We start from the raw sequence: 23710 nt of genomic DNA, 5'->3' as shown, positions 1-23710 counted from the left end.
AAATCTTTATATAAAATAACTAATAAGTACTCATTATAAATATTATAATATTTTGATTTTCAACTCTGATGATAGTTATTGGTTTCTGAAAATAAATTGTATTTTGTTTCTTAATAACAAAGGATTTCAATTTCATTGTGATATGTATATTAGATACCTACATAAGATTAAGTAAATTAGGTGTAGAGTGGGATATTTTAAGATATTTTTAATTGGGATATTAGCGTGAAAACGCTGTACATATAATATGAGTATATACTACGTATATACAATATTATTTGTTATTTTACAAATTAATTATTGTTATTTAAATTGTATATTACGAGTACATACATATATTGGAATTTTATGTTGACGTCAATTGGATGTAATATAAATTTATTTTCTGACGTCAAGTATTAGTAATTTGTTGTTTTGAAATTCTGAAAGGAAACCAATAGATAGGTTTCACAATAAAAACGATTTTGTATAGGTGCTAGCCATGGAATTTAAAATTTTTAAATAATAAAGTCAAAATTTTACATAGGTATGATGATACTTAAGCATATTATTATATATAAATATTAGGTTTTATATTTGTTTTATATTAGCATATACTTTAGAATAATATGAGAGAATACAATTTCCCTAAGTATAACAGTTTTGATTATAATGTTTAATAACTGGTTAGAATCGGAGTGCAGGGGGTAATGTAGTTCAACAGAGGACTTACATTTCCCGGTTCAATTCTAAACCAGAATATTAAACTTTTTACATGCATCGTGAGATATTTTATTATTAGTTATTTGATATAAAACCAATATTGTTAAACATTATGCAGTGATATTACTGTGTATTCTCCTAATATAAAGTGTACGCAGGTACGTTATTTATTTTTCAATAGCCGTAAGCTATTTTTATTATAAATGTTTTGAATATACATTGATTATTGACAAAATGACAACTAATATTTGAAATAATAACTGTTAACATGTGTGGTAACTGATAATCATATATATGATAGAGAGCGGCGGCGGCGGATGAGGTTTTTGAATCGGTTATTTTATCCTACTGTTGTCATAAAGATAAAAAATATTAAAAAATACAATTTAAAAAAAAAAAGAAATGTTGTTTTATTTTGACTGGAAATTATGTAAAATACATGGTTGTTGGCAGATTGAAAGACTTGCACATTAATGGTTATCCACCAACATGTTATAATAAGTTATATTAATTATAACTTATAAGTATACAAACTAAAAGTAATAGAGTATTTAGGATAAGAAGATTATATGATAACGTACATTGTACATATAATAATTTTATAATAATAAACTTCTATTATTAAATAAGTAATAATTAATTTTTATTCGAAATTTTATTTTTTTATTTTACAATTTATCTTTGAAAATTGGCTATTTTACTGCCCCATGGTATATATATGTATAGTATATTATTGGAAAGCAAAAAATAATGACGAAAATTGACTGAATGAGACAAGTAAAATTATACCTATAAAATAACACTACGTGATAGTAAGTGACTTATTAAATACTATTGATCATTATTAACTCAATAAGAAGAATGAAAATAAAACAAATTTTTTTACACTTAGCATTATTTAATGTGTGGAAAACTGTAAAATACAATGAAGTGATGAACACACTATGTATATACTTAAATATATCAACGACCTACAACATTTCAGTAATATACACATTTTTGCCTAAAATATACGTCGTATATTTCTTTATACTTGCGTGAGCCTCTAAGAAGAAATATGTATATTTGTAAAATAATATATTATTTTAAATATTTATATTTTATGTACATAATGTTTTTATCAATATTTTTATCGATGTATAAACTATAAAGCACATATAGTAAGTATTAAATATTTTACAATTATATAATGTAATATAGTATTATATAATGATAAACTTCAACATAAATTTGGTTGATATCAAGATGCAAGACTGGGTTTTAAATTCATTAGAACAATATAAACTAAGAAGTTATAATAGAATAAATATACGAACTCCGTTTTTGAAAAAAATACTTTTTTCTGGATATAAAAATGGGTTAATAATTAAAAAACTCTACATCTGTAATAACTATAATCCGATTCATAATAGGAATTAATCATATACTTGAAATTTTTTATATATTCAAATATTTATTATGTTTAATTCATTAATATTTCAATATTGAAATTGTGTAAATAATTAAATTTAATTATCTATTATCACTGTATCAATACAATGTAAAAATATCTCTATCAAAAGTTAAAAATAAAATAATTTAAGTATAATATTATATACTATGAAAATCAGCAAGAAGAACACGATCATTGATATTATGAAAGTATTAAGACTTACAAACAAATAAATTCAAATAATGGATGTCTTAATAGTTTTTAATTATTAACATTCATTGTAAATTTATTTTATTTTTAATTTGGTCAAATGTGTAATAAGATGTCTATTTTTGAAAAAAAAAAATTAACAATTTATTATAAGATTCTTTATAATTTGTTATTATTGCAATTTGAAAATATCAAAATTATAATTGCACATTTTTTTATTACACGCGTATAAGTACAATATATGTCGACAAAACTGAATATTTTAATTAACAATTAACGATCTTTTGAATTAACGATTATAATTATCTATTTTGTTGTAAGTTATTCCAAAAATATTAATTTAAAACACAATTTAATGTATTATTATATATCATCAACAGTGAAATATTCAAAATATTATGTAGATCAAAATTAAGCTGTTTATCCCACAAACCTATTAACGCCAATTGGTGACATCGACTTATAAATTAATAACAGCTAGTAAAAATACACGAATTAATATTGAAATATACATAACTACTTATAAATATATGTGATTTGTTTCTAGAATTAATTACTTATTACTTATTAATTATTGTTTAAAATCTGATTAATAATAATATTGCAACATAGTACAATATAATGGTTTATGGATTTGTCATATTAAAATATCTATCATCTATGGAAATTTTCAATCATCGCTATTCGTTGGAAACGATTAAAAGTTGTAATAATTTCAATGTAGAAAAAATATACGTTCTCAAACAGTTTTCATGCACGCGTTCATAATATATGTTAACCTAACCTAACCTAACTTAACTCAACTTATCTAACTATCAATATCTGAGTTAAGGGAGATTATCGGGAAAGGGAAAGTGGTTGTGTTTTAAGTGAACCTAAGTTAAAAGGTTGATCATTTGCCAATTAAAAATACTAAAAATACGAAAATATATTTTGTTGGTTTAATTGTTGAGTATCAATCTATATATTGGGATTTGTAGAAAGATTATAGTTAAATATCCTTGTCGATTTTGTATCTTGACACTGTAAAATACTTAGGTCTAAATCTCAATAAAAGACTAACATGGCAAAATCATATTAGAAGAAAAATATTAATACTCAACGCTCGTTCCTGATCTTTAAAAATATTATTTAAAAAAAAAAGTTCTTAACTATAAAAACTAAATTACTAATGTATACATCTATACATATAACCCATAGGACGTACAGAATCTCACTATGGAAATCGACAAAAAAGTCCAATTAAAATAACATTCGGGTATTTCAAAATATCACATTTCGTAAAACTACTAATAATCTGCCATATGTCCCTAACCCGATCCTTCATAAAAATTTAGGTCTAAAAACAATAGAAGAAGAAGCCGCCTATATTTACTACATACGTTTTTATAATAGATTAGAAAACCACGAAAATCCTCTAACAAAAAGCTTACATGTCCCCCGTCACTTCCTAGAAATTTACATTGTAGATTTAAAAAAATGGTGTAGAGATCATTTAAATTAATCCTATAACAACGTAATTTCCAAGTTAAGTGCTACTATTAGATGGCTTTTTATTTACGTAGCCCCAATGCTGTTTATACATTCCCTATCAACTATCTTACATAATATATATTTATCTTGCTTAATTGTATAGATTGAATATTTCTTAAAAAAATCATTAAAAAAATAAAATCAATATTTTAATAAGATTAAATTTTATAATATGTAATAGGGTATTTAATAAAATTATGAATTAAGTTTACCATAGTTTTAATCGCATTTAAACATTTTGTTTATTTTGAAAACAAAGATTAAAACAGTTTTAAATTTTTAAGAAACCATTTTTAATTTATATTTTTTTTTACAAGTTATTGAAATATAACAGCGTCAACAATGGTTAAAATAAGTGTAGAATTATTGATTTATAAAGCAATAAATGCCGCAAAAGTGAAAATTTGATAAATTTCCTATAAATAACATTAAATAATGATCGAAAAATTTTTCAGGGACATATTAATTATAATTTATTGATAAGACTTCTAGAAGTCATTATCAAACATTCGCAGCTTGACGATTGTTACATCGACTTCGAAAAAATAGAAGAATATCAAGAGGAAATTCGCATGGTAATAATTATTATTATAAATTATAATACAATGTATTAAAATATAGATAAATAATTACGTTATTTGTTGAGGGAGGGGGGGCATGCAAGATGTACTAAGTACACATATTTTTCGTGTATTTTGCCTGTCATAATGTAAATTGTTAACCATAAATATAATGAAGTATGAAAATTATGAATTTTGAACTATTTATATTTATTATTTTTTGTTTTAAACATAGAATAGAATTATTATGAATTATGATTTCGAAAGTTGAATTAAATTAGCCTTAAAACAAGTACACTTTGCTTTAAAAAGCAACTAAAATAACCTTCTTCTCTCGTTAATGAAGAAACAGTTTATTTTAACGTTTAAACAACTTTATGTTTTACTTGCTTTAATTTGATAAAATTCGAAGAAGCTGGTTGTAAACTTTCTGCACAAACCAACCTTTAATAATTCCATGTTCAGTTTCCAATTGGTATTTATCATTTTTTTGATCAACCACTACTCCAATGATGTTCGCTAGATCCGACGAATATCTATCCTCCTTAGGAACTGAAATAATCACACAGTCTCTAATTTTAAATGTAGGTAGTTAAACGTTTCTATCATTTAGTTGAAAAAATTGTGAAATATTATTATAAAAAAATAACTAGGATACTAGGTAATTAACAACTGTAAGATAGGTAATAAAATAGTTTCTAAACTGGAGACACCAACATGACTAGGCCAGCTATTCGATAAGTATAGATAAACTTTAGATATATGCGGTGATGATTTTATATTATATCAGCTAGTCGTTATAAGATCACTATAATAGTAGGTATTACTGTAACTTAAATAGGTAATCTAAAATACCGGAATATTATGGAAATAATAGTTACTCTAATTTAAGTATCTTATATATGGTTAAGTTAATAATATAGTTTTAATATACCTACATATAATTATAAATATTGTTACGCTAAGTGTTTTTCCAGATGACGGAATTATCTCCGTTATGTATAGCTTAGGTAAGTATCCATTTCGTAAAATGTTATCCAGTTAGTGGAATTACGCAAAGTGGAAATAAAGCGTTTCCATTTCGTGAAATGGATACAAACTTTGTCCATTTTGTGAAACGTACAATTATACGATATGGGTGCGACATATACATAAAATACATGTATTTAGTATTAAAAAAAAACATGCGAGCTTATAATTAGTATAAAAAGAGGAGTTATACATCAGCCGCCATGCCGCCACCATCACCGCCATTGTTACTGTTAAGCAAGGTCATGGCCCATGGAGGCGAGTAGTGGCGGTAGTGGCGGTGATGGCTGATGTAGAACTCCCCTTTTTATATTAATCTTATAGTATCCCTCCTAAAAAAAAAAAAAAAATCAAATAATGCTATTGTCGATAAACTTGCTACACGAAGGCAGCTGCAGATAGGTACTTGATATAATATTTTTCTTATAAACTAATTATTGTTTGTTTTTTATCAAAAGTTGGCGTTTAAAGGATCTTATGAAAATAAAAAATTTCCACTTGAAAAAAGTTATAAAGTATGTTACTTCGATGAAGATGAAAATGTCGTAAAACCGAAAGAACTACATGAACAAGCTAAAAAAAATCACTCAAAAGAATCCTCATCAGTAAAAATTTTATAATTTTAAATATGTATAATGCCATATTATTATAATGATACTATTAAATTATAATTAGTTAAAAAAATTTCAAGTTAAAAAAGGTAAAATAGTTCCATTAACCTCCCGCGGCTCCTTTGTATATAATATATGAATCATATATGTATTTAATTAAATATGAATACATTAAATCAATTTATGTTGACTTCCATTGCTATAAATAAAAATAAAAATAAATTAACTAAGATGCTAAACTATTAAAGAAAATCAATAAAAGCATTAATAAATACACAAATTATTTTGTTTTTGAGTCTATATTACATACCACAAAGTCTTTGGAAGTAACAAAGTGATTCGGAAAATGATTTATATTTAAATATAATACTTTCAGAGTGTAAAATTTAAAAACATAATTTTAATGGTCCTTATAAAATTTAATTAGCTTAATTAATTTGGTAAAATATGATTAAAAAATTAAAATAAAATTTATAACTATAAAATATATTATTGAATTTGATACACTCATTCCAACAGGATGAAAATATGGAAAATTTAATGGAAAACTTGAAAGAAAAACAATCAATAAAGATATTTGAAAAAATAAAAAAAACCAATGATGAACCATTAAGCATGTCGTTTAGGGATTTCAAGGAATTTGATATACATTATAATAAAAAATTTCAAGCTATTCTTAGTGTTCTAGAGTTACAAGTAAATATATATTTTTTTTAAATTAAAATATGAAGTTCAAGATACACTGAGATACATCGAATATTTGTATTATTTAAAATAGAACGAAATGTTGAATAAAGTAAAGCTTGAAAGCAGAACTATTATTGATGAACATTTGGCATTTAAAAAGGCGGTATTATCGATACTAGATGAAATAATGAAAAACGTGTAATGCATATTATAACTTATTTAAAAAAAGTTAAAACTTAATATTATCATTAAGAAAATCATAATATAAAATAGTTTATTATTAGGAAATAGATTTATATGTAAATGCATATTTTTATTAGAAGAACAAGATATTTAAAATTTGATAAGAAATCTTCACGATTATTTAAATCATTTTTGTTAAAATGACGCTAATTTTATTTTACATATTTTTAAATACTTCACTAATTTGTAAATATTTTTAAACATTATTCATACATTTTTAAACCGAGTTGTAGGGAACAAAAACAGCCATTTATCGGTATATTGAGGTGTGATTCAAGATGGGCCTATTGGGTGTCCATCGATGAAACGATAGACTTAGAGGAAGATTCATTGGAAATTATGTAGTTATAGGGATATTATGCGATGAGTTTACTAATCTTACACTACTTAACCGTAAAAAACTAGAAAAATTTAATCATCAAACAATAGAAAATATATTTAATGACTCTGAGTTTATTCTGGCTAAGTGGCGTAAAAAATGAAAATGTACTTTTGTTTGTTAGTGGTACAACTTTCTTTATGGCGAAGACAGGGAAAGCATTAAATATTTTTAATTCAAAATTAATACATCTTAGATATTTAGCGCACGGTCATCATGGTGTTGCAAAGACAATCAGGGCGGAATGCCGTATTGTCGATTCTATCATAACTACTGTAAAAATAAACTCCAAATCGTACCACCACTTTTAAATATACTTCAATCTTGCTCTACTACTGTAGCCAATAATTATTAGATGGGGTACACGGTTGTAGCTGCTCAATATAATAATGAGCGTTTTTTAAAAACGCAAAAAAATGCTTAAAAGTTAGATTCAAAAACTTCTATGGCTATTAGAAAAGTTTAAAATATTATGCAAAATGAAATGTTGAAAAAAAATTTAATTTTCATTTTAGTTTTATTTCATAAACAATTATAATGTTAAAGACAAAAAATATGTCCTAAAATAATCGTTGAATCAGCGATAGAAAAATTAAAACTCATAAGCGGATAAATGAAAGATGCTGTAATAATAAAAATTTATGTTATAGAAAAAAAAAGCGGGCTATATTATTTTTAAAATACTCAGTGAATTTAATGATTGGCAGACATCCTTCTGAGAATTTGGAATAATAGCCTTCAGATATAATGTTCTCTAATTTTATCAGTTGATGTGGGACAATCGTTTAGTTGTTTTAAAAATATTTTGAGACCTAATAATAGATAATATTTAATATTCAATAATTTAAAAGAAATTTTAATAAAGAACATATCATTTTGATATTTTTATAATTATATTTAATGTATTTTTTTTAATAAAATATGCATTGTACTTGTACAGAAAAGAAATTTTTTCCCACATATTTTATAAATTATACTTCCATATTTATGTTTATACTTTTGTATTTTTATTACATATAATTCCGTTTCCTATTTATTAAGTCATTAAATTTTCCAACCTATTTACCGTTATAATAGTTATTAAGCAATAATTACCTACTTGAATATCAAATAAAAAACACGTGATTAACTATTTGAGGAGCAAATAAAAATACACAAATCTACAAAAGAGGGCGTATTAGAGTAGAAAATTAAAAAATAAAATTATAAATATTATTGCAATACATTATAGACATAATATACCAATCAATTTTACCAATTACTTATAGTATAACTAGATTTCGTGCTCAATAAAAACTATAAATTGCTGAAATATTTTTAAATAATTTTATTTCACATAAATAAAAATAAAAATAGTAACAATAAAAACATTATACATACAATAAATTATATTAAAATAAAGTATAGAATAACTTTAAAATACAGTTATTTAAATCATATCAAATACAATAAAAACAAGGTAATAATTAAAAAATGTATTGAAATTTTAGTCAAGTTGAAATATACGAATAATTTAATAATAAAATATTTCTATTAGTTTTGTAAAAATTCAAATAATTCTAAATGTTTATTTTGATACAAATACTAAACTAAATCAAGCCATTTACTGATGACTCTTAAATTCTATAAAGCTTATCAACATTATAAATCATTAAATTTTGCAGTGAAATGACACAAAGTAAGCCGATACAAAAAAATACAAACAATCAAACTGCAAAACTGACCACGAACTCAATAAAAGACACAACAGTTAATTTAAGCACGAATGATTCTGTGCCAGGGATTGAGTCAAACACGACGAAAAAATCTTTGAACCTATTAGATAAATTAAGAAAACTTCAGAATAGGTAAACATGTACAGATAAATTTCAATCTATAATGTTAAAAACATGTTTTTATAAGATACTTTTGTGGTTTCTCCATTACAAAAATTGTGTTAAGTACAAGCAAATTTACAATGCATGCTCATCTCATTTCTTACATCATATATTTAGATAAATTATAAATAATTTTAATTTTAAGTACAAATACTAAACTTAATCAAATCGTTTAATGATGACCTTTAAATTCTATAAAACTTATCAACATTATAAACAATTCAATTTCGCAGTAAAAAGATACTAACAAATACAAACGATCAAACAGCGAAACCAAAGTTAATAAAAAATAAAACAGGTATTTTAACCACAAATGATGTTTCTGTGACAGCGGTAAAGTCAAAAATGATGAAGAAAAACATAAAATTAGACGATATGAAAGAATCTCGGAATAGGTATTTATGTATAAATAGACCATAATGGATTTATTAAAATGCATTTATGGTTTCTCTATCATAATAATTGATTTACTATATTTTGTCAAAAATCAAAATAAATAAAATTACATTAGGTATATATATATATAATATATATGAATGTAATTACTATGACATTACCTTAGTGTAATTAAAAGGGAATACCCTGAAATATAATATACTAGTATTTACTTGTTTACATTATGTATGATGAATGGCATCTCAGTTTTAATGTTTTATGCTAAATATAATAAGTGAATAAATATATATGATGAATAATTATTAATTTATATGAACTAATTTATGGTAAGGATAATTTTATATCGCATATAAAAATATTTAATAATGTCTCTTTCAATTCCTATTTAAATAACAGTTAATATTTAGATTTACAATAGTCAAAAATTATGTAAATTATGTTACATTAAATGAAAACTGAATTTTGTTAATAAAATTTGTAATTATTATTTTTTACTTATTAGGCAACCAGGCCATTATAATATATTATATATACCATTAAATTATAATTTTACGAATAAAATGTAAATACAGTGAACTTGATTTGTTTAATATAAAGGGACTAATAAAATATAAAATTAACTGTATTTTTATATTTTATCCTAAGTTTTTTTTGAAATATGATTTGGTCATACATATATCTGAGTATAACTCTTATATATTTTTAATTTTTGTTTATATATAACAATATAACATTATAAAAACTTAATATATTCTCTACTAAAATGTTACACTTATAGCTTGGCAAAATTCTAACTAAATATGTATAATATAATTTGATACGAAAAACAAAATAAATCGTAGTGAAATGATGACTTTTAAAATTTCGTATAATTGATCGTTATTATAAGGCATTAATTTTCGCAGTGAAATGAAAAAAGTCAAGCTGAGAAAAACGAATACTGCAGAAAATAAAACTGCAAAAAATAAAACTGCAAAAATAACTAAAATGTCATTAAAAAACTCACTAGCTCCAACCACAGATAATGTTTTTGTGCCAGTAGTTGAATCATTCTGGACGAAACAAACTGACTACTATAGTGAAGAGTTAATAAAAAAATCTCAGGAAAAGTAAAAAATCTATAAATACATTATAATACCTACAATTTTTAAAATATGATTTTTTTAAATACTTTTGTGGTTTCTCCATTACAAAAATTGTTCAATTTGATAACAAGCAAATTCACAATGCATGATCAACTAGTCACTTAATAATTTCTGACATATGATATTATTTACATTAACTTTATAAATTTTTAAATTTAGTTCATACATATGTCATACCTCTCATAAATTTCAGACTTTTAACATAAAAAAAAAAAAAAAAAACAATTAAAAAATTTAATCTTTACAGCTCTACATTTGCTTATCGTCTTGGAAACTTCTGTAATGATTTAAAGGACATGCATTTCTTTAAACATTTTATTCAAACTATTAAATGATGAAATTTTAATACTCTAAAACTTATCGACATTTTAAAACATTCAATTAAACAGTAAGATGACATCAAACTTATCTGGGACATCAATTCATACATACCAACAAAGTGCGAAACCTACCACAGTGTCAATAAAAGATAAACCAGCTCCTTCAATCACAAATGATGTTTCTGTTAAAATGATGAAAACAACTCCAGATAAAGAAAATTTTTTTATGTTAGACCATTTACAAAAACTTCGGAAAAGGTAAAACATCTATAAGTAAATTATAACTAGTAATGTTGAAAATATGTCTTAAGTCTTTTATAAAATACTTTTATGGTTTATCCAATGCAATGATTTGTGCTAAGTACAAATAAATTTATTAATCACCTCATTTTTTACAACACATATTTATAAAAATAATAAATAATTGTAATTTTAGTATATGTATTTTATCAATATAATATCATAACCTTAATTTATTGTCTCTTCCAGTCTCACTGTTAGTTTTATAAAAACTTAACCAATTCTTTATGCTTATTTTGATACAAAAACTTAATCAAATCGTTAAATAATAATGTTAACATACTATAAAATTTACCAACATGCTATAAACCATTCCATTTAGTATTCAAATGATACATACCACTAAAAAACAAACGGATACAGAAAAAAAAAAGGTATATCAGACTACGAAACCATCTAATAAAACTCCAAACAAAGAGGAAATTACAAAAGAAATTATAGATTATCCAAATGAACAGACTAGTATATGTAACAAGTAAAAATGTAATGTGTACATTAATAATATCTAAAATATTAATAACATATTTTTATAAATATTTTTACTGTTTTTTCATCACTACAAGCATTGTGAATATTATTTTAATAAATACAAATATATTCACAAATTATACTTACCTAGTAACTTCATTTATGACCACACACAATTAATTTCATATATTATCTCCTCAGTCTTACTTACTGATAGTTTGGAAAAAGCTTACCAAAACTTATATAATGTGATACGAAAACGAAACTAAATCGAGTAGTGTTATGATGACCTTTAATATAGCATATAATTAATAGTTATTTTAAATTGTGCAATTTAGCTGTGAGGTGGCTAAATACAGCAACAGTGAAAATTCGGTGTCGAAATCCAAAAATTTAGAAACATTAGTAGAAGAAATGTTAAGTCTACGAAATAGGTAAAAATTAATATATACATTAATGCCTACAATATTAACAACTTATTTTTATAAAATATTTTTGTGAATTTTTCATCACAATGCGTGTAATAAATACAAGGCAATTATAATAAACCATTATCCCCTAGTCAATTAATTATTTTCAGTATATGATAATATTTAAATCATTTTACGTAAGTTTAATTTAAATTTTTATATTATAAATTGTAACTTCATATTATGAAATTAATTTATTTCTTCCTTCAGTCTTACCGATAATGTAGCAAAAATTCAGTTTAACCAATAAGTGAAAACTTAATTAAATCGAATCCCGTAATGATGACCATTATAATTCTTTATAATTTATCGTCATTCTAAACAATCTAAATTGTCCAATTTAGCATGAATAAGGATAATATAAAACAATATAAACCGAAACGAAGGATTACGAAAACACGATGGCGAAACGTTTAACCACAATAATTATCTGCCAATGAAGAGAACAAACACGAAAATAAAAACATTACACTTAATCCATCAAGAAAACTTCAGAATAGGTATAAACTATAAACGCAACATAAAAAAGACTTATAAATATAAATAATCACCATTTTTGAACTATAAACAAAATTATTTAGTATTTACACGGCATTCTCGCCGTTCACTTAGTCACTTCATTTTTCCTATAAAAATAAACTCATACAAATGATCATTTTTTTAAATTTGTTTCAAAAATAAAATAAAATGTTATCGTCTAAATAACTTTTAAATACCATTCAATTTATTATAACCATAAACTGTTCTTTCTAGGGGTACACTGATATGACAGAAGCTAAAAACAAATTTATACTCTAAGAATTTCTTGGGAAAAACATTTGAATTGAAAAAAAGATACAAGTCGTTAACCATAATATTTATAAAGTATTTCATCATATATTAAGCTCTGATTGAAAATAAACGAATAAGGTATAGTAGCAAACTACATGTTCGGGCGATAGTCAACGAATTTGGGTGATACGTGAGTTAACAGGTGACGTTGATTAAACGTCTCGAAATCAGCTTCGAACATTATTAGTGTTGGACTTTTCACGGACATAATGGTTGATTAATTAATTATACTGTCTATGAAAGAATGCCATTCAATCTTTTATAACCACAAGTAGTTTTTCTTTTATTATCTTCACTATAAACAAATATTTTTACACTTATCATCCGAACATTCAGTAATAAATAATAATCGTTATTATATCACCACTCTATAATCTATAATTTTTAAACGCATTTTTCTGACACATTAAATTATATATTTTTATTGATATATATTGTTTTTTACAATACATTATTGATGATAAATAATATATTAATTATATAACTGGGACCTGTGATTCATAAAAGAATAGTTAAAAACAACAAAGATAAACTAAAGAAATATAAGAAATCAGTGCATGATCTCAATTCACTGGATACATCGAAAATAATATAAGTAACAAAATCAAATACAAGTATATTTGGTATCATTTTAAATTTTTTAAATCGTGTATCAATCCTTATGTGTACATCATTTACTTAAATCAAAGTTCTTAAAATAACAAAAATTATCCTTTCATAACCACAAAAAAATTCAAAAAATAACATCAACAGACAACAAAAATAAAACATCAAAACACATAACATTTTATTTTAAATCCCTTTACTTCATCAATGAAAATCAAAAATATTTAAAAATTCGCAACAAACATATACATGATACTTATCTATCTCATAAACGAAATATACCTATCTATCATCAAAATATTTAATATTACATAATATAAACTATTATGGAACGCTCCAATATACGCAACATATAGTCTTTAATCATAATATAATATGTTCATCTTCAATAATGGATGTTTATTGTGTTGTTTAGAACTTGACGTTTTCGTATATAGCTATTTCATTTATTATTTTATCACGGTTGTCACTAAGTCTTTACTGAAATTAATGCATGACAGGGTAATAATATTTTTACTCAATAATAATTTAACATTTATCTAGATAAGGATAAAAAAAATAATGACAATATTTATCTGGATAGAATGGGAGATAAAAATTTTGATTTTAATAACTGAACTACACTTTATCTAATAAGTATCACTTCAAATTTCAAATAGTGAATCATTAGTTACTAAATCATGTTTAAGGGACCATTAGCTCACCATTGATTCATTAAATGATTAGTAACTGTTCATGCAACCTGGCATAAGAGATTTTTCTTTTATTACATGTGTTAAAATTATTTAATTATTACAAGGTTTGAGAGTAAATAAAATGTATTTATAATTCGTATGGTAGTTATAAACTTATAAAATCATATAATTTAAAACACATATTTTTAAAATTTTATACAATATAAAGTATAACATATAACTATAGACTTGAAAGATGAAAACACCATATAATTATTGTGCAAAGCATTATTAATTAGTATACAAATGACTAATGAGTAAATAATATAATTGATACAAATATTTACTTCATTAATGTAATTGACACATATTATGATACATACTTCAATGATTCTAATACTTCATAGCTAACATAAAAAATTGGAAATATAAACATAAATAGAGAAATAAGTTCCATAATAAATGTATAAATAAGGTATGATATTATAAGTAATTATAATAAAAATCTTATTTTAAAATTATATCTAATGTGATAGGAATGTTACACAATATAATTGATTATTTTTTTAAAATACGATTTATCTCTTTGTTTTGGCGCTCCATATTTATGTCAGCTTTGTCTGCTTTACCAATAATGTTTTCGACTAAATCATTTTGAGAATCAATTTCTCCACCAAGCCCCAATGCTAAACCTATAAATACAGTAATAAATGTTAAAAAGATACAAGAAAATATTTATTTATTTACAATTTTGTTTTTGTTAAAAACTACCAATTTTTATTTAAGAATAAATTAGTAAACATTATTTATAATTATTTATAAACCTTTTAATCGAGTTACTGATCCAAGAATTTCATCCAAATTGTTATCTAAACTAGATTGTACATCAGTTGGTGTAGTTGATTCATTATCTACCAATCCTCTGATTCTTAAACCTAGTTAAAATTTCAAAATCATATTATTTACATAATTTATGAAGAAATAAAATATATTTATATTACCAGGATGTTGATCCATAGAGCTAATATTAGAATTTGCTTGCATTAAGGTTTCACTTAATGTACTTCTACGAACTTCATTTGTTAATGGAGCTGTTGGCTCGACTTCAGTTGATACACTACGAGATGGTAAGTTTGATTTACCACTAAGCATATTTTTAAAACTTCCAAAAATACTCTACAAAATACCATAGTTCAAAAAAGTAATTATAATAAATTATAGTACCTAATTTAAACAGTTAAATAATATTAAACGAATCAGTGCATAATATAGGTAAAAAAAATTAAAAATTAATTTAATCACCAATCATTCAGAAGATATTAATAGACTATTTATTTATCACTGACCAACATTCAACTTAGTAAATTTGCGTTCAGTATATCTAATACTGTGATGTAAACTAATATAAGAAAAGTTAATTAACCCACCTATTATTAAAATTAGGAAAAAAATATATGACTAAACATGATTTTTTATTTATGATATTTCAATTAATTATAAGCATCTAAGTAAACTATTACAATTTAAAAATACTCATATATTACAGAAAAATAGAAATATTGTAAAAAACAAGCCAACAATCAAACATAGATTATGTTTTTCACTTGAGATTTATTAAGATATCAATTCACTTTAATATTAAAGCTAACAACATATAATTAGTTAACAAAATTTGAATGTTATGCCAAAGTTTGAATTGTTTGAGAGAGAAACCCAATAGTACACTGAGAATCTGATATTTTAATAGAACATTTAATCTGCATGTGTTGTCTCCATTTTAATGATGCATACCATACAAAAATATACATTCAGCAGTTCCAATTTTGTATGTTTAACTTAAGTATTAGTGTGAATTGACCTATTATCAACTTAAAGATAAGAATATAATTTAAATTCTTTTGTCGGTTTCTAATGATATAATTTTTTAATGAATAATGAGTATTTCTAAATATTAATACTTTATATACTCATAACTCGCTTAAAAATTAAAATACTATATAAAATCAATGAGAAAACATTTATATATATAATATTTATACCAATAAGTTTGATAATAGGGTATTTCAAGCTAATATTTAAGATAAATGTACAAAATTGAAACTGCCAAACTTTGGTATGGTATGCATCAGTAAGATAAAAACAACACAATTGTCATGCAGATACGATTTCCTCTTAACCATATGCAAATAATATTAACTTATGGTATAATATGATATACACATAATTTTTTTATATAAATTATAATTTATTTACTTTAATTCCTTGTATATGTTTTTGGCTGACACGTAAGTTAGAATTAATTTCATCAAGCCGTTTATCAGTATTTTGTAACTGTTCTCTTTGTCTAACCAATTCCTGTAAAAGTTAAATTAAATTATTATTATCATTTATTTAAATATATTTATTTAAAATTGTTTACTTCAGCTGTAGCAGTACCAATATTTTCAGACTCTCTGAGTAAACGTAATGTTCTTTCTGTAGACTGTAAAGTTCTTTGTTCTACATCTCTTGTTGTTTCTATAACTTGCTGTTTTTGTCTATGAGCATTTTCTAATTCTTGATTGCCAAAATGATTACCCAAAAGGTCGTTTCTATAGTTAACGTTAGGTCGAACACGGGACAAAAATTCATTGTCGTCTACATCATCATCGTCGTCAAATATTCCTCGCGAGGAATTACTTACGTATCGATTATTTGACATTTTGCAAAATACAATATAGAAATGCAAAAAAATAAAATATCTATGTAGGTAACTACTATAGTATTAATAATATATGTAAGACGAAAAATAATTTGAAAAATCACTTGAAAAATAATACGGTGTCTCAAAGCAAGTACGTAATAAAAAATATAATTAGTAATTTACTATAAATATATTATTACCAAATACTAGTTGCAACTTGCAATATTGTAGAACACCATACCTAGACTTGAAAAATATTTTTTAAAGAAGTACGATGAGTGATGACGTAGAAATCGCTTATCATAATAACAAATCAATAGTACCTGTAGTACCTGTACTTTGTCTAGCGAGAGAAGGGACAACTATCATAGTATCACCATAGAAAAAAGATTAAAACTGCGCAAGTTGCAAATGCCACCCTAAAGCCCCGTAGTATTCCCGCTCCGATTAAATCGGCGGTCTATGTTCAGCGCGTATACATTTTCAAGGTGATAAATTTTTTATGCAAAATAAATGTTTAAATGTATAGTAGGTATCACAGACTATATAAAATACTAAATTTAATTTATTAATTTAAATTATTTTATTATTTTTTTAATAATAATAATAATTTAGTGATATAAATATTGAGTTTCGAACTTCTTTGCATGTTGTTATCACTGAATCGTAACAATAGTAAGTTGTGATTGCTGGTAAAGTTTTTAATGTTTATATATAGTTGGCGAATGATGAGTGAGGTCGTTGTAGACTGTAGTGTATAATGTAAAATGTTTATATTCTATAAGTCACACACACACACATACGTCGATTTTATGTTTATTTAAATACAACTACAACTGTACTCATAGCTTCCTTTGTTTTATGACTACTACCGCTATTAACGGGTGGTGAGTAGTGAGTTTTAGTTATAGTTATTATTTAATATTTATTACTTTATTATTTTATTAGTTAATAGTTATAGTGACGGTCGACGGGTGACCACTGACCAGTGAGTACCGAACTATCGTAACACTGAAACGTCTAAAACTAATTTCATCGGATCTCACCCACGTCTCACGACAATAATTATTGCGGATAAAACTTTTTTGACATTATATGATCAAGAATTTAATAACATGTCTAAGTCTGGTTCTGTATTATTATTACGTTTCGTGAACGTTGTTAATCTCCAGACATTCGGGGCGTGTGCCATTAAATTGTCCACGGCCATACACAAAGAATAAATTTGATTTCACAACTGTAAACAAAAGAAACGGTAATAATAATAATAAGAATAAGAATAATCGTTTGTTTCATACATCAGATAGTTAGACATCAAGATCATTAACGAATTGATATTCGTTGTGCCGTTATTATTGTTTCTGAATATTGTTTTAAATTGTATTTGTAGATAATAAAAATATATTTTTCCTAACAAGTCTCACGTGTCGTTTTATTGCTTCTGGTATGCAATACGACAGTCACCTCTCATCATTGCTTGACTAGTGTGGATCAAACGCCCGTGTTGTAAACATGCCCGTGGCAATGAATCGAAGACGTGTGAGCAATTTCACATATGTCAGTCCATGCGTCAAATACATGATATTTTTGCTGAACTTTCTGTTTTGGGTATGTGTTTTCTATGTATATTGCTATGTTAATTATTAATTTAAACAACTATTTGTTAATCCAATAGTTTAAATATATCTTTATAATTGTTGATTTAGTTATTTGGTGGATTGTTGGTGGCAGCCGGTACATTTGCATTTTATGAAAAATGGAATACCATGGGTTCTATCAAGTTGAATACATTCTCAGACGTAATACTTAATATCTCGCTAGTTCTGATTATAGCTGGACAAATTATATTCATTGTTAGCTTTGCTGGATGTATTGGTGCTCTACGTGAAAATACAACACTTCTTAAATTTGTGAGTATTTACTTAATCAATCTTAGTATCTTATAATATTTATATTTTAAATGGTCCATTGTCACTGGCATATTATCCAAAGAAAATTGTATTTGTATGAGTTAAAATGTCCTCTGCTATCTATTTTTATTGATAAATATAAAATTGGTAGTTTATGTTTAATCATTTAATGAATGATGAACATTTACTCTTAAGAAAAGTCATTTTGTTATTAAACTAAAAGTTATAACTTTACTAATTATAGTATAAAATGACCGTCCATTAGACCCATCCAATTAGTAGACGTTTTTTGGGAACATTATGCAGTTTTAGCGACTAAAAGTGTCCTGTTTTAAGAGGTTTTTATGTATTTGTTTAAAATTTGGCTATCAAAAAATACAAAACTTTTTTGAAAATCTGTTTCCATGGAATTTATTTAACACTTATTTACATAAATGTTAAATGATAGAAAAATTTTAATTATTTTAGTTAAAAACTCATGCATATAAACTCAAAATTAGGTAGGGTAGTACTTACATATTTGTTTTATAAATTTATATTAGTGTTCAAAATAATATGTTATGTTTGGTGTAATATTTTAAAAATGATTTTTAGAACTTTTAAAATTGTGAGTTACTTTTAATTATTGTAATTATTTTTTGTTCATTTTTGTTCATTTTTAAATTACATTAGGTTAATGTAAAATACATCAATCTTAAACTTTAATACTATTCCCTTTAATTTCAGTTACCTTTCAAAAATATTGCTGCCCAGATTGCAAATGTTTTTGTCAGCAATCTAAAAGTTGTACAGTCACCAAATTTCAGTACAAAAAATATTGATAAATTTAAGAAATCAAAACCCAATTATAATGATACGATTATTTTTAAACAACTTGATTGTTATGATGAATTACTTAATATCCAAAACAAATCTCCATTGTATACTAACAGTTTAAAACCAATGACTGACAGCCAACTGAATTTTTATGAAAAATATGTTGTTATTGATAGAGATAAAATATTTAATCTAATGTATAGTACTATAGAACAAGCAAACAATAGTGCTTGGAGATTACATAGGCAAACAAGACTCTCAGCAAGTTCTAAAGCTCATCAAATAAGTACTAGACGTAATAGGAACGAGGAATTAGCTGAACGTTTTGTAAAAGACAAAAAAATTGTAGGAAAAGGTTTAAAATATGTGGAATATGGAATTAGAATGGAAGATTTTGCTATTAAAAAGTATTCACTCATACATAATGTTAATGTTATGAAGTGTGGTCTGGTAATACATCAAAAACAACCTTGGATTTGTGCAAGTCCAGATGGTTTAGTCATTCATAACAATATTGTAACAAAGTTATTGGAGGTAAAGTGTCCATACACTTGTAAAGATACCTTATTGATTGATGAAGATAATGGAAACCTTAGAATTCCATATTTAAAATACAACAAAGAAAAAAATACTATTGATTTAAAACAAAATCACAACTATTTTACACAATGTCAAATTCAAATGTATTGTACTGGGATGGAGGAATGTGATTTATTTGTTTGCACAAAATCTGATTGCATAACTGTTTCTGTTAAGAGAGACGATTTATTTCTTGAAAAATTAGTCAGAAAAATGGAATTTTTTTATTTTAATTACTACCTTCCTGAATTAACTAAAGTTAATTCGTAATTTTTAACTTATTTTTTAAACTTTTAATAAATAGAGAAAATGTAAATGTTTTATTATATAAATAAAATATTTTAAAGATTTTTAATTATTTTATATGAAATAAATTTTTATTTATAATATATATATATATGCGTGTGTGTGTTTTAGAGTTATATTTTATCTTATGATTTACTATATCAACAATATTGTTATATTGCTTTTAGTCATGAACTAGGCTATTCATCTTGTTATCTAGATTTATCTATTTTCTAAGATGTGCAGGAAGAAAATTGTAACATGTAATGGTTATTTTTATTTAGGAAATTGTTAATAATTATAATTTCCATTTCAAAATAAAATGCTATGACTAAACTGGGGAAAATGTATTTAGAGTGTAAATGGTTTTACTTATAAAAGTAGTTTTGATGAACAGCATGGTTCCTCTATATTAACTACTGAATAAGCAATAAATAATTCCTTAATAAGCTGCAATATTATCAATAATATTATTGCAGCTGTTAGTCAATTGGAATGTTGATATAACATTATAAAAGTTATACCTTGTTGATAAATTTAAGACTTCCTTCATTTATGAACATATAAATTGGATAGACAGCCAATAAGTCATTGAAATTGTTTTTCAACTAACATGCGATCTTTGGAAACCAAACTATTGATTTGCTTATAAACTTATTATTTTTCATAATGAACTACGATATAATGTTTAACATTACTGGAGATTCTATAAGAATTTTAATAGTTGTTAAATATTTACATAGAATTAATAAATATAAATTTAAACAAATATTAACTATCTTTATTTGAATTAGTTTTTTGTAACTATGATTGTCAAATTTTAAAGTCAACAATTTAACATTAGCCAAGGAATTAATAGTCGTGCCTTGACTCATGCTTATCAAAATATATTTATTTTTGAAGTTAAATTTTAATTTTAGAACTGCATTTATAAATATAATATTAGATAACTTAATAAGAAACATTTTTTTCAGTACTCATTGTGTCTTTTAATATTCTTTCTACTTGAAATGGGAATTGCAATTGTTGGATTTGCATTTCCACACAACATGCAAGCTACTTTGGAAGAGTCATTTACTGATAAAATTATTCATACTTATCGTGATGATCCAGATTTACAAAACCTCATAGATTTTGCTCAGAAAGAAGTAAAAATATTTTGTATAAAAATAATAGTTATATATTAAAAATTTTACTTATATATTATGTTGTAGTTTCAATGTTGTGGTCTTAGTTCAGAAGGATATATTGATTGGTCCAAAAATGAATATTTTAATTGCACATCACCAAGCGTCGAGAAGTGTGGGGTGCCCTATTCATGTTGTATCAACGCAACAGATATTTCAGTATGTATAACTTTTTTTTGTATTTAACTGTATTCTTAATATTTATTGCCATTTATTATTTTGTAGAAAGGACTGGTAAATGTCATGTGTGGTTATGGTGCTCAAGATAGTTCTGTAAGTGTATAATAAATAAATATAATATATCATATACATTTATAATACCCATATTTTGTAATATTTGTATATATATATAAGGTTGCTGAAGCCAGTAAAAGAGTTTGGACTAGTGGATGTATTGAAGTTATTCGTATATGGGCAGAAAGAAATTTATATACAATTGCAGGAGTAGCATTAGGTGTTGCTTTATCTCAGGTAACTATGAACAAAATTTTATTTAATTATGTCAACAATTTATTATAAATATTTCATATTTTAGCTTCTTATTATCAACTTGGCCAAAACATTAGAAGGGCAAATTGACTTACAAAAATCCAGATGGGCTTCTTGAAAAATAATTAAGGTATGGGAAACAAGATAATGTTTTCATAATATTATTTTATGGTATTAAGATAATATTGTATTTAGTTACTTGGACAATTTTTTAAAAATTTAAATTATTACATAAGTGATGTTTATATATATATATATAAAAAAAAAAACTATTTTAATTATTTAAATTTTTGTTTTTATTTTATCAATTTTCAATTAATACTATTAAAACTATTTTTACTTGTTTTTTTTTTTTTATATTTATACAATTTGTATGTTTATAATTTTTAACTGATGGACAATTTTTTTTTTTTATGATTAATAAGTATCTTTCAACTTTTTAATTTAGTCAATTCAAATTTAAAGTTGTAAATAATACAATAATTAAGTTTGAAATCGCCCTGTGATAATGGGCTCAACTATCTAAGAAATATAATGGAAAATAATATATTTTTTCTTTTAGCTTACTTACTCTAAAATGTCCATTATTTTATAATGATTATATTGATTACATTTATTAATAAAATTAATGTATTTATCACTTTTAATTTTATTTAAAATGCCAATTATAATCTCTTATTTAAGATTAGTATTTTACAATTTAATTTTTGCTCATTCATTGTTAATTTAGTTCATGAATACTGTGTAATTCCTACATTATTTTGTAATTTATTATTTAAATCAATTCATAATTCACTATTCAATATTGATTTAAGCATACCATCATTAATACAAATTAAAAACATTTGTAAAATATAATTATCTATTGGATATATTTTAGAATATAATACTAAAATAATGGGTGTTTTATTATAATTGTATTGAAATGCCTACCATTTTTGTAATGTAGATTTCAAAACTCCCTGCATATTTTTACCAACATCATACATTATTAATTAATTAATTTTATAATGTTAACTAAATGATAATTTTTTATTATTTGTTTATTATTTTACAAAACTATTTTTTACATTTATTTTTAAATACTTAAAGGAGCATATATTACAAAATAGTCATCTCTTTAAATTATTATTACAGAATAGATGTTAATTCTTAGTCCTATCTATCAAGAAAAAATTGATATTAAATCCATTCAAAAAAAAAAAATTATTATATTTTGGAAATGTTATTATTTTTACTTAATGTCATTTTACTGAGCTTACTGTAATTGTCTATCACATGTAAAATT

General features: G+C 24.1%; 2 protein-coding genes across 3 annotated transcripts; one reads left to right on the top strand and one right to left on the bottom strand.

Annotated features, from left to right (window-relative positions):
• Nucleotides 1-14979: 14979 nt before the first annotated feature.
• LOC112600808 (synaptosomal-associated protein 29) lies at nucleotides 14980-17255 on the bottom strand. The gene is made up of 5 exons (XM_025348113.1): nucleotides 16893-17255; nucleotides 16727-16828; nucleotides 15475-15649; nucleotides 15298-15408; nucleotides 14980-15165 (listed from the first exon to the last, which is right to left on the bottom strand). Exons 1-5 carry the CDS (start codon nucleotides 17172-17174, stop codon nucleotides 15032-15034), a joined length of 804 nt encoding a protein of 267 aa, XP_025203898.1. The 5' UTR covers nucleotides 17175-17255; the 3' UTR covers nucleotides 14980-15031.
• Nucleotides 17256-17833: 578 nt separating this feature from the next.
• On the top strand, nucleotides 17834-22612 carry LOC112600807 (tetraspanin-33-like). Of its 2 annotated transcripts, XM_025348112.1 has the most exons (9): nucleotides 17870-18043; nucleotides 18105-18411; nucleotides 18547-18764; nucleotides 18863-19066; nucleotides 21721-21894; nucleotides 21961-22092; nucleotides 22159-22206; nucleotides 22288-22404; nucleotides 22469-22612. In XM_025348112.1, exons 3-9 carry the CDS (start codon nucleotides 18669-18671, stop codon nucleotides 22538-22540), a joined length of 843 nt encoding a protein of 280 aa, XP_025203897.1. In that variant the 5' UTR covers nucleotides 17870-18043; nucleotides 18105-18411; nucleotides 18547-18668; the 3' UTR covers nucleotides 22541-22612. The 2 variants fall into 2 exon arrangements, with proteins under 2 accessions (XP_025203896.1, XP_025203897.1); XM_025348111.1 differs by lacking the exons at nucleotides 21721-21894; nucleotides 21961-22092; nucleotides 22159-22206; nucleotides 22288-22404; nucleotides 22469-22612 and adding an exon at nucleotides 19793-20750 and having other exon boundaries at nucleotides 17834-18043.
• The last annotated feature ends 1098 nt before the right edge of the window (nucleotides 22613-23710 follow it).

The sequence above is a fragment of the Melanaphis sacchari genome, unplaced genomic scaffold (genome assembly GCF_002803265.2).
Source record: "Melanaphis sacchari strain LSU unplaced genomic scaffold, SCAv2.0 Contig72_pilon_pilon, whole genome shotgun sequence".
Taxonomy (NCBI): domain Eukaryota; kingdom Metazoa; phylum Arthropoda; class Insecta; order Hemiptera; family Aphididae; genus Melanaphis; species Melanaphis sacchari.
Note: the sequence above shows the minus strand (reverse complement) of the source record. Positions and strands in the feature narration are given on the sequence as shown.